The 13,122-nt window shown below is 51.2% G+C and overlaps 1 protein-coding gene and 1 long non-coding RNA gene across 5 annotated transcripts in view; one reads left to right on the top strand and one right to left on the bottom strand.

Annotated features, from left to right (window-relative positions):
- PIK3R5 (phosphoinositide-3-kinase regulatory subunit 5) overlaps positions 1–7,433 on the top strand; it is an 83,824-nt gene extending 76,391 nt beyond the window's left edge. The window contains exons 12-19 of one of the 3 annotated variants that reach the window (XM_010339849.3): positions 53–178; positions 659–784; positions 912–1,005; positions 1,405–1,481; positions 4,539–4,632; positions 4,707–4,789; positions 5,357–5,469; positions 5,588–7,433. In XM_010339849.3, coding sequence (XP_010338151.1) covers positions 53–178; positions 659–784; positions 912–1,005; positions 1,405–1,481; positions 4,539–4,632; positions 4,707–4,789; positions 5,357–5,469; positions 5,588–5,735 — 861 coding nt within the window. In that variant the 3' untranslated portion in view covers positions 5,736–7,433. Of the gene's footprint in view, positions 1–52; positions 179–655; positions 785–911; positions 1,006–1,404; positions 1,482–4,538; positions 4,633–4,706; positions 4,790–5,157; positions 5,470–5,587 lie in introns of those variants that run through there. The other 2 variants (XM_010339848.3, XM_074388165.1) reach the window with 2 other exon arrangements.
- LOC141581796 (uncharacterized) overlaps positions 1–13,122 on the bottom strand; it is a 154,699-nt gene that overhangs the window by 11,383 nt on the left and 130,194 nt on the right. For both annotated transcript variants that reach the window (XR_012514535.1, XR_012514536.1), the window contains exons 2-3: positions 7,215–7,353; positions 821–2,075 (exon numbers count right to left, since the gene is read on the bottom strand). This is a non-coding gene — a long non-coding RNA (uncharacterized LOC141581796). The remainder of the gene's footprint in view (positions 1–820; positions 2,076–7,214; positions 7,354–13,122) is intronic.

Genomic DNA, 13,122 nt, shown 5'->3' with positions numbered 1-13,122 from the left:
GGATGGGCAGGCCTCTTGGGGAGCTGGGAATGACCCTTGTTGCTTGCCCTAGGAGCTGGGCATGGCCCCTTGGGAGGAGAGCACCAATGACATCTCCCACTACCTCGGCATGCTGGACCCCTGGTATGAGCGCAATGTGCTGGGCCTCATGCACCTGCCCCCTGAAGTCTTGTGTCAGGTAAGTGGTCTCTGGGGTTGGGGAACAGGGCACACTGGCTGTAGTCACCCAGCCTCATTTAGAAGGCTCTGGGTTTAGGGAATCCAGCTTGAGGCCCCCATGAAGTACTTGGGCTCTCTTGGAAAAGAGCAGGGAGTGTGAGTGAGAAGCAGGGCTGAGCCTGAACTCAGGACACTGAGGGCAAGAGCTGAGGTCACTGCAGTGACAGAGGAGGGCCATCAGAAGGGTCTGGGGGACCTCAGATTTCAGCCCCCTTCCTCAATGCCTGGCCTTGTCCGGCTAAGCAGAAGCCTCCCCCGGAGGCCAGTGGGTCAGGCAAGGGGCAGGGAGACTGGGCGCCGGCCCTCCCCTGCTTCCTGCTTCCTCCTGGCTAGCTCTCTCTGTGTCTGTCTTCTCTCTTCCTCCCTTATTCTTGTTCCTTCCTGCCCTCTATCTACCTACTCTCCTTACATGGCCGCACCTTCCCTCTGGCCATAGCAGCCCCTGAAGGCTGAAGCCCAGACCCTGGAGGGCTCCCCTGCCCAGTTGCCCATCCTGGCGGACATGCTACTCTACTACTGTCGATTTGCTGCCAGGCCGGTGCTGCTGCAAGTCTATCAGACTGAGGTAAGGCTGCCCTGCCCCACGCCACCTCTTCCCCACCTGCCCCCGGGCAGCCAGAAGCTCTATGCTGGAGGAGCAGAATAGTCTTCCAAGAGGTTCACACTGATGTACATGCTCCTGTCCTCTCCAGCTGACCTTCATCACTGGGGAGAAGACGACAGAGATCTTCATCCACTCCTTGGAGCTGGGTCACTCGGCTGCCACACGTGCTATCAAGGCTTCAGGTGGGTACTGCCTGAGCCTAGGTGTGCAGGGAGGCGGGGCCTGAGACTCAGAGCTCTGGGGAGGTGGGGTTACCTGGGAGGCAGGGCTACCAGGAGGCAGCGTTACTGGGAGGTGGAGACATGGGAAAGTGGGGTTACAGGGGGTGGGGCCCTGGGGAGGCGGGACCCTGAGAAGGTGTGGTCACAGAGGAGATGGGGCCCTGGAGTGACCGGGTCACTGGGGGTGGGGGGTGTGGAGCCCCCTGGAGGAAGGTGGAGCCAGAGAGAGGCAGGGCCTTGGTGAGGCAGATCCCTAGAGAGTCAAGGTCAATGTGGTGGGGGATGGGAGGTAAGGCTACTGCATTAGTGAGGAGCCTGGGAAGCCAGAGGGAGTAAAGGGTCTGTATGTGTATGGCACAGGTCCTGGTAGCAAGCGGCTGGGCATTGATGGCGACCGGGAGGCTGTTCCTCTAACACTACAGATTATTTACAGCAAGGTAAGACCTGTGCTGGGGCTCCTTCCCCTCCAGGATCTGCTGCTGATCCTTCTTCCCCCAGAGCCTGGGCCCAGAGCTGGACTCATGTGTTCCTGGGCCCCAGTCTTTATGCTGGGAGGCCACAGCAGGCTCCCCTGGATGCTGAGAGAAGAGAGGGGAGGGAGTAGATATCTCTGTGCCCCTTGGCCTCCAAATGGTCTCTCCCACCATGTTCTCTGCCCCCACCTGAATGCACTTAGCAGCTGCCCAGGGGTAGGAGTCTGCTGGGCCTGGCTACAGGACTAGGGCTGAGAGGGGGCAAGGGAAGGCTTCCAGAGGCACTTGAAAGAGAAGCCAGGGTCTCACGGGGGGCCAGTGTGCCTGGCAGGCTGCATGCAAGGTGGGACTGGTGTGAGATAGGAGTGAGGAGAGTTGTGGGGAGGCAGAGGGCTGTCCACGACAGACCAGAAGACATGAGTTCTCTGAGCAGGTCACATCCCAAGGTCCAGGTTGAGGGAAGCTTGGCCTTACAGGTGGGCTCCTTCCTTCTTGTCTCCTTCCTCTTCTTCAGCCTTCCAAGGACATCCTTTAGCACTTGCTCATGCTGCCTCTGTGCTGGGCAGGGGGAAAGGGGGGTTAAGCAGGGAAGGATAGGCCTCATTTTAGCTTGTCTAGAGGAGGGAGATAGACAAGAAACAAGGAAACAAAGAAATAGCCAAGATAATTTCAGAGAGTGGCGAGTGGTGACAAGGCAATAAACAGAATAGACAGTAGCGTTGGGGCTGCGGTGCATTTCACAGTGAAGGAGGTGAGCAGGAGGAACCGACACTCACTGCAGCCACATGCCAGGTGCTTGCTAGACATCTTCCACAGCCCAGGCACTGTTCTAGGCCCTGGAGTGTTCCTAAGAGTGAGCAAAGGACAGACCCCTGGAGTGGGTCATAGGCATTGGTTAGATGATGTACAAGATGTAAAATTACAACTGTGACACATGGATGAAGGAGAGGGACATGGGATGTTCCTAAGTGGCAAATTGAACAGGAGAGTTAGTAGAAGTTAGGAGAAAGTTAGGAGAAGGCTTCCTTGAGAAGGGACATTGAGTTGATATTAGAAGGAAAACCAGGAGTTAATTAGGCTGAGAAGAGGTGAGTGCTCTCACAGCAGCAGGAACTGCATGTGCAAAGGCCCCGTGGTGGGAGGGAGTGTGAACACCTCAAAGCACATGGAAAGAAGATCCCACACACTGGAGCAGATAGCCAGTGGGAACATGATGCCAAGGTGAGGCTAAAGAAATTGGGGGGGACCAGCATACCAAGAGCCTTGATTGCAATGAAAGGACTTTTATCCTTGTCCTAAGAGCAGTGGATATTCATTAAGGGGGCTTATGTTTGTGGTGGGGGTGAGAATGCCTGTGACATGATCAGATCTGAGGCTTAGGAGCTCCCTCTGGCAGCTCTGTGGAGGAGAGATCAGAAGGGTCCCCAGGTAATGCAGGAAGGCCAGTTAGGAGGCTCTTGCCATGGTCCAGAAGAGAAATGAAGGCAGCAGCCTGCACTAGGGTAGTGGTGGCAGAGCTGGAAAGGAATGGGAGACAGATGTGAGTAATGTCATCAGCAGGGCTCAGGGATGGATTAGAAAAGGAGAGGCCAGACTCCTGGAGTCACTCCTCTGTGACTGGCGGCACCATATTCTCAGGTGGGGACCACAGGAAGAGACCTGGGTCCAGTTGGAGAAGATCCCGAGTTTGGGTTGGGATATATTATTGAGGTTGAGAGGCCCTGAGAGATGTAAGGAAACAGTGAGAATAGGCAACTGGCTGAACAGGCCTGACTTTGCAGGGAATATGAAGATGGATGGACAGCTGCTAGTGGAAAAAGGGCACGAAGGAGACTCCTAAAGGGGGAAGCAGGGAATACAAAGAGCAGAGGACCAAGGGGAGAGTCCTGAGCCCTTCATGATGTAATGGTGGGCAGAGGGCGGTGATCCAGCAAAGCAGAGATGTGAGGATTCAGTCAGGCTGGTGGGAGGAATTTTAGTTATAGAAAATATATACAAACCCTTTGGAAGGCTTAAGGGTTTTTACTATAATACTTGGCTGAAGGCAGCCTTGTCCCCTTAGTTAAATAAATTAGAGTAGAATCAAAGGAATTTGAGGAGTTTACCTGACTAACTTGTTTACTCTTGTGGTCCTATAAACTAACCCTTACTCATTACGGATGGCTCTTGGCAGGAGGTCGACCAGGGATATTACCCACTAATGGTGTTTGCTTTAGGCCTCAGAACCTGGCCTTTAACCTTCACCCTCTAGTGGTGTTGACTCAAAGCCTTTGTCATTTAATGTGTGCTGAATAAAGGCTGGTGAGGTCAGCATGCTGTGGCTGGCAGCTGCTATCTCTTTACAGTGTTCTCCTCAAGTGTCTGTGAGTGGCCACGAACACCCCAGCCCACTCTCACTGTATTCTGTGTCTGAGTGGATTTATTCATCCTTTGTTGAGTCAGGGTCTGCAGGACAGACCCCAGCAGGTGGTGACCCTGACACAGAGAGGCACCAGCCAGACAGGCACTAGGAAAACCAGGAGGGTGCCATCACAAAAGCCCAGCAGAGGTTTTCAAGGAGGGGAGAGTAGTGAACTACTAGGTTAAGTAAGCTGAGGACCAGGAAGTGTTCTTGGGTTTACCAACAGAGAAGTCCCTGAGACAGAGACATTCACACAAGGACCTGAAGAAGGAGTTTGAGTATGGCTCTGCCAGAAACAACATGCCTATGGGCCTATCCCTTCCTCAATCTGGGCTCCGCAGGAGAAGCTTAAGACCACCCCTGCAGGAGCTCTCAGCTCTTGTACCTTTCAATCTGGTCACTTAGGCTGCTGACTCCTAGACCAAACCAGTGACCTGAGCTCCTCCCGGGGGTCATGCAGGTCTATCCAGGGTGGTACAGGAGCCCCAGTGAATAAGAGAGCACTTTCTGGGATGTGCTGACTACAGGCAGTGCCCTGTCACTGGTGGGCCTTCAAAGAGAAGGCGGCAGGCTCGGGGGGGCCTCTGGACTCAGAGGGTCTGGCTACACTGCATTTCCAGGGGGCCATCAGTGGACGGAGTCGCTGGAGCAACCTGGAGAAGGTCTGTACCTCCGTGAACCTCAACAAGGCCTGCCGGAAGCAGGAAGAGCTGGGTGAGTGGGGTGGGCAGGGTGGGGACCTGGCAGAGAGGTGCTCTGAGCTTGGCCTGAGTGCCCCTGCCCTTCAGATTCCAGCATGGAGGCCCTGACGCTAAACCTGACAGAAGTGGTGAAAAGGCAGAACTCCAAATCCAAGAAGGGCTTTAACCAGGTACGGGCTTCCCTATCCTTCCAGCCACATCCTCAAGAGATTTACTAGAGGATGCAGGTGTGTATGTGTGCACATATGTATGTGTATACACGTGGTTGTGTGTGTGAGAAAGAGAGGAGAGGTGGGAGAGGCAGGGTGAGGGGTGTGATTTGGGGATATGCACAGGTGTGGAGTGTTGTGGGTGTCGGGGAGGGAGGGGTACCCCATAAGAGGACATGTGTATGTGGAAAAGTTGTGGGGTGGGTGCCAGGAGAGTCCTAAGACCCATAGGCCAAAGAAAGCAGGCTCTACATCAGGGAACCTGGGGCTCTCCTGGTGAAGATGGCAGGTAGGGCAGAGCCTCCTCAGGGGGCACCTACTTCTTTCAGATGCTGGAGAGGAGGCACGGACTGATGGAGGCCTCAGTCTCCCTCCCCTAACCCAGCCGTTAACCCTGGAGAGAGGTCAGACGAACCCTGCTCTCCCATACCCCCAGAAGTGGATGGGCAATTCTGAGAGAAGGAACTGCTGAGGGCTGGTGGTGTGGCCTGGCCAGAGCTTCAGGGCTGACCTGGGCCTTTTTTCCAGATTAGCACGTCGCAGATCAAAGTGGACAAGGTGCAAATTATTGGCTCCAACAGCTGTCCCTTTGCTGTGTGCCTGGACCAGGATGAGAGAAAGATCCTGCAGAGTGTAGTCAGGTAGGAAAGGGGGGTCCCAGGGAGGGGAGCAGTTTCTGTTCCCACCAACCCAGAGGCCTGGATGGAGCTGAAGGGATGGGGGCCAGCCCTGATCCCTGGCCCCTGCTCTGCCCCACAGGTGTGAGGTCTCACCCTGCTACAAGCCGGAAAAGAGCGACCTCTCCTTGTCACCCCAGAGGCCACCTGACCTGCCGGCCCAGGCCACGCCTGATCTCTGCTCCCTTCTCTGCCTGCCCATCATGACTTTCAGCGGAGCTCTGCCCTAATGGGAGCCCAGCGCCAGACTAGACCGTAGCCCGGGACAACCTCCTCTGCAACCCCTCCAGAACAGTCCCTCTCTATGGAGAACTGAATGGCCCTGTGCAGAGCCAGGGTCCCATTGTGGGTCCTACCATGAGCAGGGGCTGGGAGTACAAGGTTTCTGGGGCCTCAGTGTTCTGGGGAAAGAACAGATATCAGGGAGAGAAGGGCCAGACCCCACAGCTTCTCAGATTCCTCACAGTAGAAGGAGAGGGATGGGTAAATGGACCTCCAAAGTCCCTGACCACTAGCATGGTCTAGGATCCTTTCTAAAAGGAAGATCTGAGGCTCTGGTGCTCAGAGGGATGACGTAGGCCTTTTCTCTCAACTTTGGCTGAGCCTACCCCTTACTTTGTCAAAGACTTGGAGGACCCTGTATGTCTGGAGTTCAGTCCCCTCCTCTCTGGGGCTCAGGTGATAGAAACGTGGATGAGACATTTCTCTACTTCTACTTCCCACATACACTTCCTCACTCCAGACACACACACACACCTCTTAACGATTTCTCTCTCTCAAGTTCCAAGCCTCCTGAAAAACAGCACTAACACTGGACCTGTCTACAGTTCTGACTATGGAACCTGGCACAGATTCTCTCTTGATCCTCTCTTAAGATCTGAGATTCTTGGAAGACAGGCTAGGCTTAAATTCAGTAGCAGCGCGATTCTAGCTAAATACCCAGAGGAAGTTAATTAACTTTGAGCCTCCATTTCCCCAGCACTAAAATGGAGTAAAGAGTTGGGATGGAAATAAGACATCCTTACAAGGTTACATTGTCTGCAAAGCACCTAGCCCAGCGCCGAGCTCCCAGTAGGTGCTCAGTAAAGCTTAGTGTCTTACTCTCTGAACACCGATTCTTCCTGTTTGGGGCACTGGGATACTCTCACTGGCCTTGAGATGCTCCTCACTCCTTCCCAATTCATGGCTCAGGCGGAACCCAGACTCAAGGGGGAAGAGGCATTCCAAAGGAGGATTGGCTTTGTCAGGGTAAGGGGTGGGCTGCTCAGGTGGCCTACCCTTCACTCCCTTCTCTATCAGATTGGCTCTGCCACTCCCATCTCACTCTGTGTGCAGAATCTTCCATGCCTCCAAGTTCACTGCACCCTTCTGGCACCTGGGCAAGATCCCAGAACAGAGGATGGAGTGACTGGCCTCACAGAGCTTAGTGCCAATTCAGAGGAAATGGGACTGATGCATGGAAAATGGTCAGCCTAGGATAGGACATAAGAGGCTGAAATTCAAGGCGACCAGCTTTAAGTGCTTTGAGCAGCTGGAAGCCAATGTGGACTAGAGCGATAGGGCAGAGAGCAGGACCAGGACTTGGACTGACAGATGTGGGGAAAGTAGCCATGGAAGCATAAACCGTATCCCGCACAGCCCCTCTTCCTCTCCTCCTAACTCGTTATGCCTGAAAGGTCTTACGTGAAATTCCAGCCCAGAGTACTCACAGCTTGAGACACGTGGATAGAGTTAGCTTCTACCTTGTTCGGCCATCTCTCCCATCTTAATGTCGGTTCTTGCTCTAAGCTCCAGAAGCATGGTGGGCCATGTATCTTCGGTACTTTTTTCCTGTATGGGTGCGCTGCCCTATTACATGATCAAGAAATGTCTGGGAATTAATGAATGGAATTTAGTATTATTGTCAATAAAACTTGATTTGTCCTATATTTAATGACCCACAGTTATTTTGCTGCACGACACCTGCTAGACAGTTTATAGAAACCATTTATACCAGAAAGAAGCTTCATAGGGGATCATTTATTTCTTTTTGTAATTTTCTACCCTATAGAAAATATATTTGTGTGGAACTTTCCCCTAATCCTGTTCTGCTTAAGCCTCATCCTTCTCACTGACCCACAGAACAAGATATCCTACACCTAAGGACTCAACATTTGGGGTTTCCTGTGCCACTTCACTTGAGAAATATACACTGTTGGAAATAGATGCTCGGTGCCACAAAGAAAAATTAGCACTGAGACAAAGGATCTTTCAGCAACACAATTTTTACTTCCTGGACTGCAGGAGAGGTACTCTCACTAGCCGTCTTGCCGCAAGAGTACAATGAACAAAGGAAAGCAGACAATTTATCCATTACGCATTTGGGGCCATCCTTACTGCTGTGTCTGATCTCCATTGGCTGGAGCCAGACATCAACAATCTAAACTAAAACCCAATTGGCTAACAACTTAAAACTTTTCTAAACAGGTAAAAGCAGTGGAGAGCTGGGATATGCCTGTGAGCACGTCCAGCACAGATATCTTGATTAAAGTACAAGGACATGGAATGTACTACATGCCTGTAAGCATGGCATGTTTAACAGCTACCTAGGATAGGGCTTAACGAAGAGTTATTAGCACACTTACATTTATTCTTTAACAAGAAAGGAAATTTTAAAAAGGAACTTTTCTACTTTCCACATACACCCATATATCCATCTGTTCCCTATACCCCAAGACCCAGGGAGGGGACGGGCCTGAGGCCATTGCTGCTGATGGGTGGCGCAGTGAACCCTGGACCTACCTTGCAGCTAAGAGGAGGGGAAGAGAGTTCAATAATGGCTCTCTGGAACTGGGACTACTTTTAGACTTGGGTAATAAAGAGGGAGAAAAGACGTGAAGGGATGGTAGGGGACGCCTGTCTTGAGAGAGGGAGGTAAGTACCAGGCTCCCAGAACACAAATATTCAGGATGGAGGGAGAAAGAACTGTGAGCTGTTCCAGCTCTGCATCAGCTAGCTATTTCAAACAATGAAGCTGACCTTCAATTCAGGGGATGAAGTCTCTGATCATCTGTTTTTGCTCATGCATCTACAGTACATCTAGGGACCACCCGATCTAGGTTGGGCTTAGAGTGGCTTGGCAGCTCCAAGCTGCAGGGTGGATGCAGATCTGCTCGCTTGGTCTCTCAGATGCACTGGACCAGCACGAGGGGCAAGCGGAGACAGGAATGGAGCCTGGAGCTGGATCAGTATTCCTCCTGGCAATAACTGGCTAACATGGTTGAAGCACCTCAACCCCCAGATTTAGTAAACTCAGCAAATTTCACATAGGAATCTTCGCACAAGAAAAAAAAAAAAAATCTCATGAGAAGTGCACTTTACCTTTGATATTCTTGCCATAACTCCAGTCTAATCATGAGGAAAAAATCATATAAATTCAGACTATGGGACCAGGTGACCTGACCAGTGCTCTCTTAGTGTCAGGAAAAATAAGGAAAGACTGAGAAACAGACCAAAAGAGACTGAGTAAACTGGAAAACTAAGCAGAGGACACTGGATTGAATCCTGAAACAGTCATCAAAAAACTGGTAAAATCTCAATACAATCTGGAGTTTAGTTTTTTTTCTTAAATACACGCACCCATACCCACCCACCCACACCCACATACACACCCATACCCACCCACCCACACCCACCCACCCACACCCACACAAGCATCCCACTGTTAAACTGCGAAAGAAAAAAAAGGTAATGAGAAAATATTAAAGACAAAAGAAAACAATACATTTTATCTTCAAAGTAGCAACAATTAAACCAAGAACTTTTTTTCATTCTTTTCTTTTTTTCTTTTTTTTTTTTTTTAAGGCAGAGTTTTGCTCTTGTTGCCCAGGCTGGAGTGCAATGGCACGATCTCGGCTCACTGCAACCTCCACCTCCTGGGTTCAAGCGATTCTCCTGCCTCAGCCTCCCTACTATCTGGGATTATAGGCATGTGTCATCATGCCCGGCTGATTTTGTATTTTTAGTAGAGACGGGGGTTTCTCCTTGTTGGTCGGGTTGGTCTTGAACTCCCAACCTCAAGTGATCCACCTGTCTCAGCCTCTCAAAGTGTTGGGATTACAGGTGTGGGCCACCGCGCCTGGCTGAGAACTCCCTTTTTCAACAGACGCAATGGAAGCCAGAGATGATGAAATGATCTCTTTAAAGTATGAGGGGAAAAAACAAACCTACTAACCTGGAATTACACACCCAGAATTTTCTAATACTTTTTAAAAAAAAACCTAAATACTAACAAGGGAGACACTTTAAATATAACATTACAGAAAGGTTGAAAGCAAAAGGATGGAAAGAATAACACTATGCAAAACCGGACCAAAAGAGCTGGTATGAATACACTAATATCCAAAGATGTAACACAAGAAGCATCATAAAAAATAGAGAGGAACATTTCATAAAGATTAAGGAGTCCCACAAAAGGTATTACAGTTATAAAGCTATATACACCAAATAACACAACTGGAAACTATGTAAGACAAAAATTGACAGAATTAGAAGTCTCCACAACCACAGTGGCCAACATACCTCCCTCAATAGCTGAGAACACACAGACAAAAAAGATTAATGGAGATATACAAGGTCTAGACAACACAATTAACACATTTGATCTTATTGAAATTGATAGAACATCGTGGTGTGATCTCGGCTCACTGCAACCTAGGCCTCCCGGGTTCAAACAATTCTCCTGCCTCCGCCTCCCAAGTAGCTGGGACTACAGGCACATGCTACCACACCCGGCTAATTTTTGTATTATTTTAGTAGAGATGGGGTTTCACCATGTTGTCCAGACTGGTCTTGAACTCCCAACCTCAGGTGATCTGCCCACCTCAGCCTCCCAAAGTGCTGGGATTACACACAAGAGCCACTGAGTTCAGCTGGAAGATTCTTCAAACTAGACTTCACATAAATCACTGGCTGGCCTAAGAATGGATTCCCTATTGGTCAGACACATACCCTGGGTATGCAACCACGAACTCTGGGCCAATCCATGGGCCAAGTGGTCACAGACTAAAGGGGCTCTGAGCCAGAATGTCTCATCCAGTCCATAAGCTTTTGTAATCTGAGTCACTGAATACTGAGGTAAGGGGCCGGGGTAGGAGGCTGCAATTAGAATCCCCATTGGGTCCTGCCTCTGGCAGATGAAGAGAAAGGAGGAGGCTGTCCTTTTCAGCACCTCATCCTCCTCCTCAAGGTAGCCCCTCCTCCACATGGTACCTCACCATGGGCCCAGGAGCAGGCCATAAACTTGAAGACTCTCACCTCCCACTACTCACAGTAGAATTATTTCTGCCCTAGGGGTTTTAACCTACTAGCCTTGCCATCCCTGGAATAGGTATTATTTCTCCAACTTTGGGAGGCAATGGGTGTCTCCCTTTGCCACTTCCTGCTTCCCAGAAGGCTGGGGACCAAAATCAACCTGTGCCCTGCAGGTCTCAGGGTTTGGGGTAGTAGAAGGGAGTGCTCTCTCAGCCAGCCCTGACCCCCAGTTTTGTCATTCCTTCCTGCACCTGGCAAAACCCTCTGCTCCCTCTGCCGGATGCAGCGCTCTCTCAGGCTAGACCTCAGATCACAGGGAGGCCAAAGCATTCACCCTTGGAGTGACCTTGGCTGTCTCCAAGCCTTGGTTCCTCCCCTGTGAAAATGACACACTGTCTACTTCTGGGGAGTGTATAGGGTTTATGAGAAAGGGATGGTCTGCTGAGACTGTGGTCCAGGTAGCCTCCCGGGGCCCAGGGCTCCCGAAGAGGAGGCTCCCCCAGATGCCATGGCTTAGACTTCTTTTGTTCTCCTCAGGCAGCTGGGAGCTTTCTCTAGGGGCTGGAAGGTAGTGGTCTATCACCATTTTCAGGCCTCTCCCTGAGGTCCCTGGCATGCCAGTCACACCTCCCCCAAGGGAAAGGGCTCTCCCACAGCCCCTGGGGCAGAGAAGCCTGCAGCTCCCTGTCTGCCCACAGCAGAGGCAGCACAGTTTTCAGCCTCTGAGGCTCCAGGCACGCCTGAGATGCTGGGTGGACCCAGCCAGCCTGCTGCCTGCCCTGGGCCTTCAGACTGTCCCTCCCTCATTGCCACACTGCTACCCACTCCAGCACCAGGAATGTCCACAGCTTCCCTGGGAAAAGGGCTCCCCCATTTTCTTGAGGAAGAATCTACTTCCTCCTTTCTCCAAGTCTCTGAATCCCTCTCTTCCTTCCCCCAACCCTACCAGTAAAATCAGGGTAAAGGAAATGCCTCCTGGGAGAAGGTGCCATCCTCCAACCCTCTGGGGGCAAAGTGAGGCAGGTGGCAGACTCTGTCCCCAGGGGTGCCAGTTTATTTCTCTCTGTTCTGTGTGCAGGCACACCTACGTCCTGGCTCAGACCACAGCTCCAGAGACTCTAAGTGTGGGCTCCCTGGAAACATGGCTGTGGTCACATCAGACACGTGTGTCTGCCCCTCTTTGCATAGGGGGAGTGGGAAGAAATGGCACTTGTTCAAAGGATCTCAGATAGTTCAAACTCAAAGGCACAGCCTTTCAGTCACTGCAATCTGCATTGGGAACCACCTGTGAATGTCCGAATAGAGTGAACTGAGCTTTTTTTTTTTTTTTTTTTTTTTTTTTTTTTGCCACTCTGTTGCCAGGCTGGAGTGCAGTGGTGTGATCTCGGCTCACTGCAACCTCCGCCTTCCAGGTTCAAGCCATTCTCCTGCCTCAGTCTCCCAAGTAGCTGGGACTACAGGGACACACCACCACAGCCAGCTAATTTTTCTATTTTTAGTAGAGACAAAGTTTCACTGTTTTGGCCAGGATGATCTTGATCTCTTGACCTCGTGATCCCCCCACCTTGGCCTCCCAAAGTGCAGGAATTACAGGTGAACTGAGCTATTAGCAAACACTTTCTGCACTAACTGAGCATGTATCAGGTGCTGCTGTTAACTTGTTTGTGACTCCTCACAACCCCACAAGGTAGGCAGTATTATGCCCCTTTACAGGAGGGGAAACTGAGGCAGAGAAAAGTAACTTGTCCAAGGTCACAGAGACAGTAAAAAGGGAATCAAAGGCTGGGTGTGGTGGCTCATGCCTGTAATTCTAGCACTTTGGGAGGCCGAGGCAGGTGGATCACGAGGTCAGGAGATGGAGACCATCCTGGCCAACATGGTGAAACCCCGTCTCTACTAAAAATATGAAAAAATTAGCCAGGCGTGGTGGCATGCACCTGCAGTCCCAGCTACTCGGGAGGCTGAGGCACTCCAGCCTGGGTGACAGAGTGAGACTTCGTCTCAAAAAAAGAGGGAGGATATCCAGGATTTAAGCACAGACAGGTGGGCTCCAGAGTCCCTGCACTTATCCACTAGCTCTGCTGCTCTCTTGAACCTCTCGTGTTGGTAGTGGGTAAACTGAGGCCCAGAAAAGGATCACACAGATATCTGAGAAGGATGGTTTCATTTCTAATGGAACACTGGAGAAGCTCTGACAGTTTCAAAATAGAAGCTGTGTTCGCACTCCCTCAGGAATGGTGGGGGTGGCAGGAGTGGAAAGTTGGCAGGGGGATAGAGGAGGAGAGTGAAGCTGGGGCCAGACTGGGTTGGCTGGGCTCCAGGCTA

Source organism: Saimiri boliviensis, chromosome 17 (genome assembly GCF_048565385.1).
Source record: "Saimiri boliviensis isolate mSaiBol1 chromosome 17, mSaiBol1.pri, whole genome shotgun sequence".
In the NCBI taxonomy this organism is placed as follows: Eukaryota; Metazoa; Chordata; class Mammalia; order Primates; family Cebidae; genus Saimiri; species Saimiri boliviensis.
This window is presented reverse-complemented; position numbering and strand designations above follow the sequence as displayed.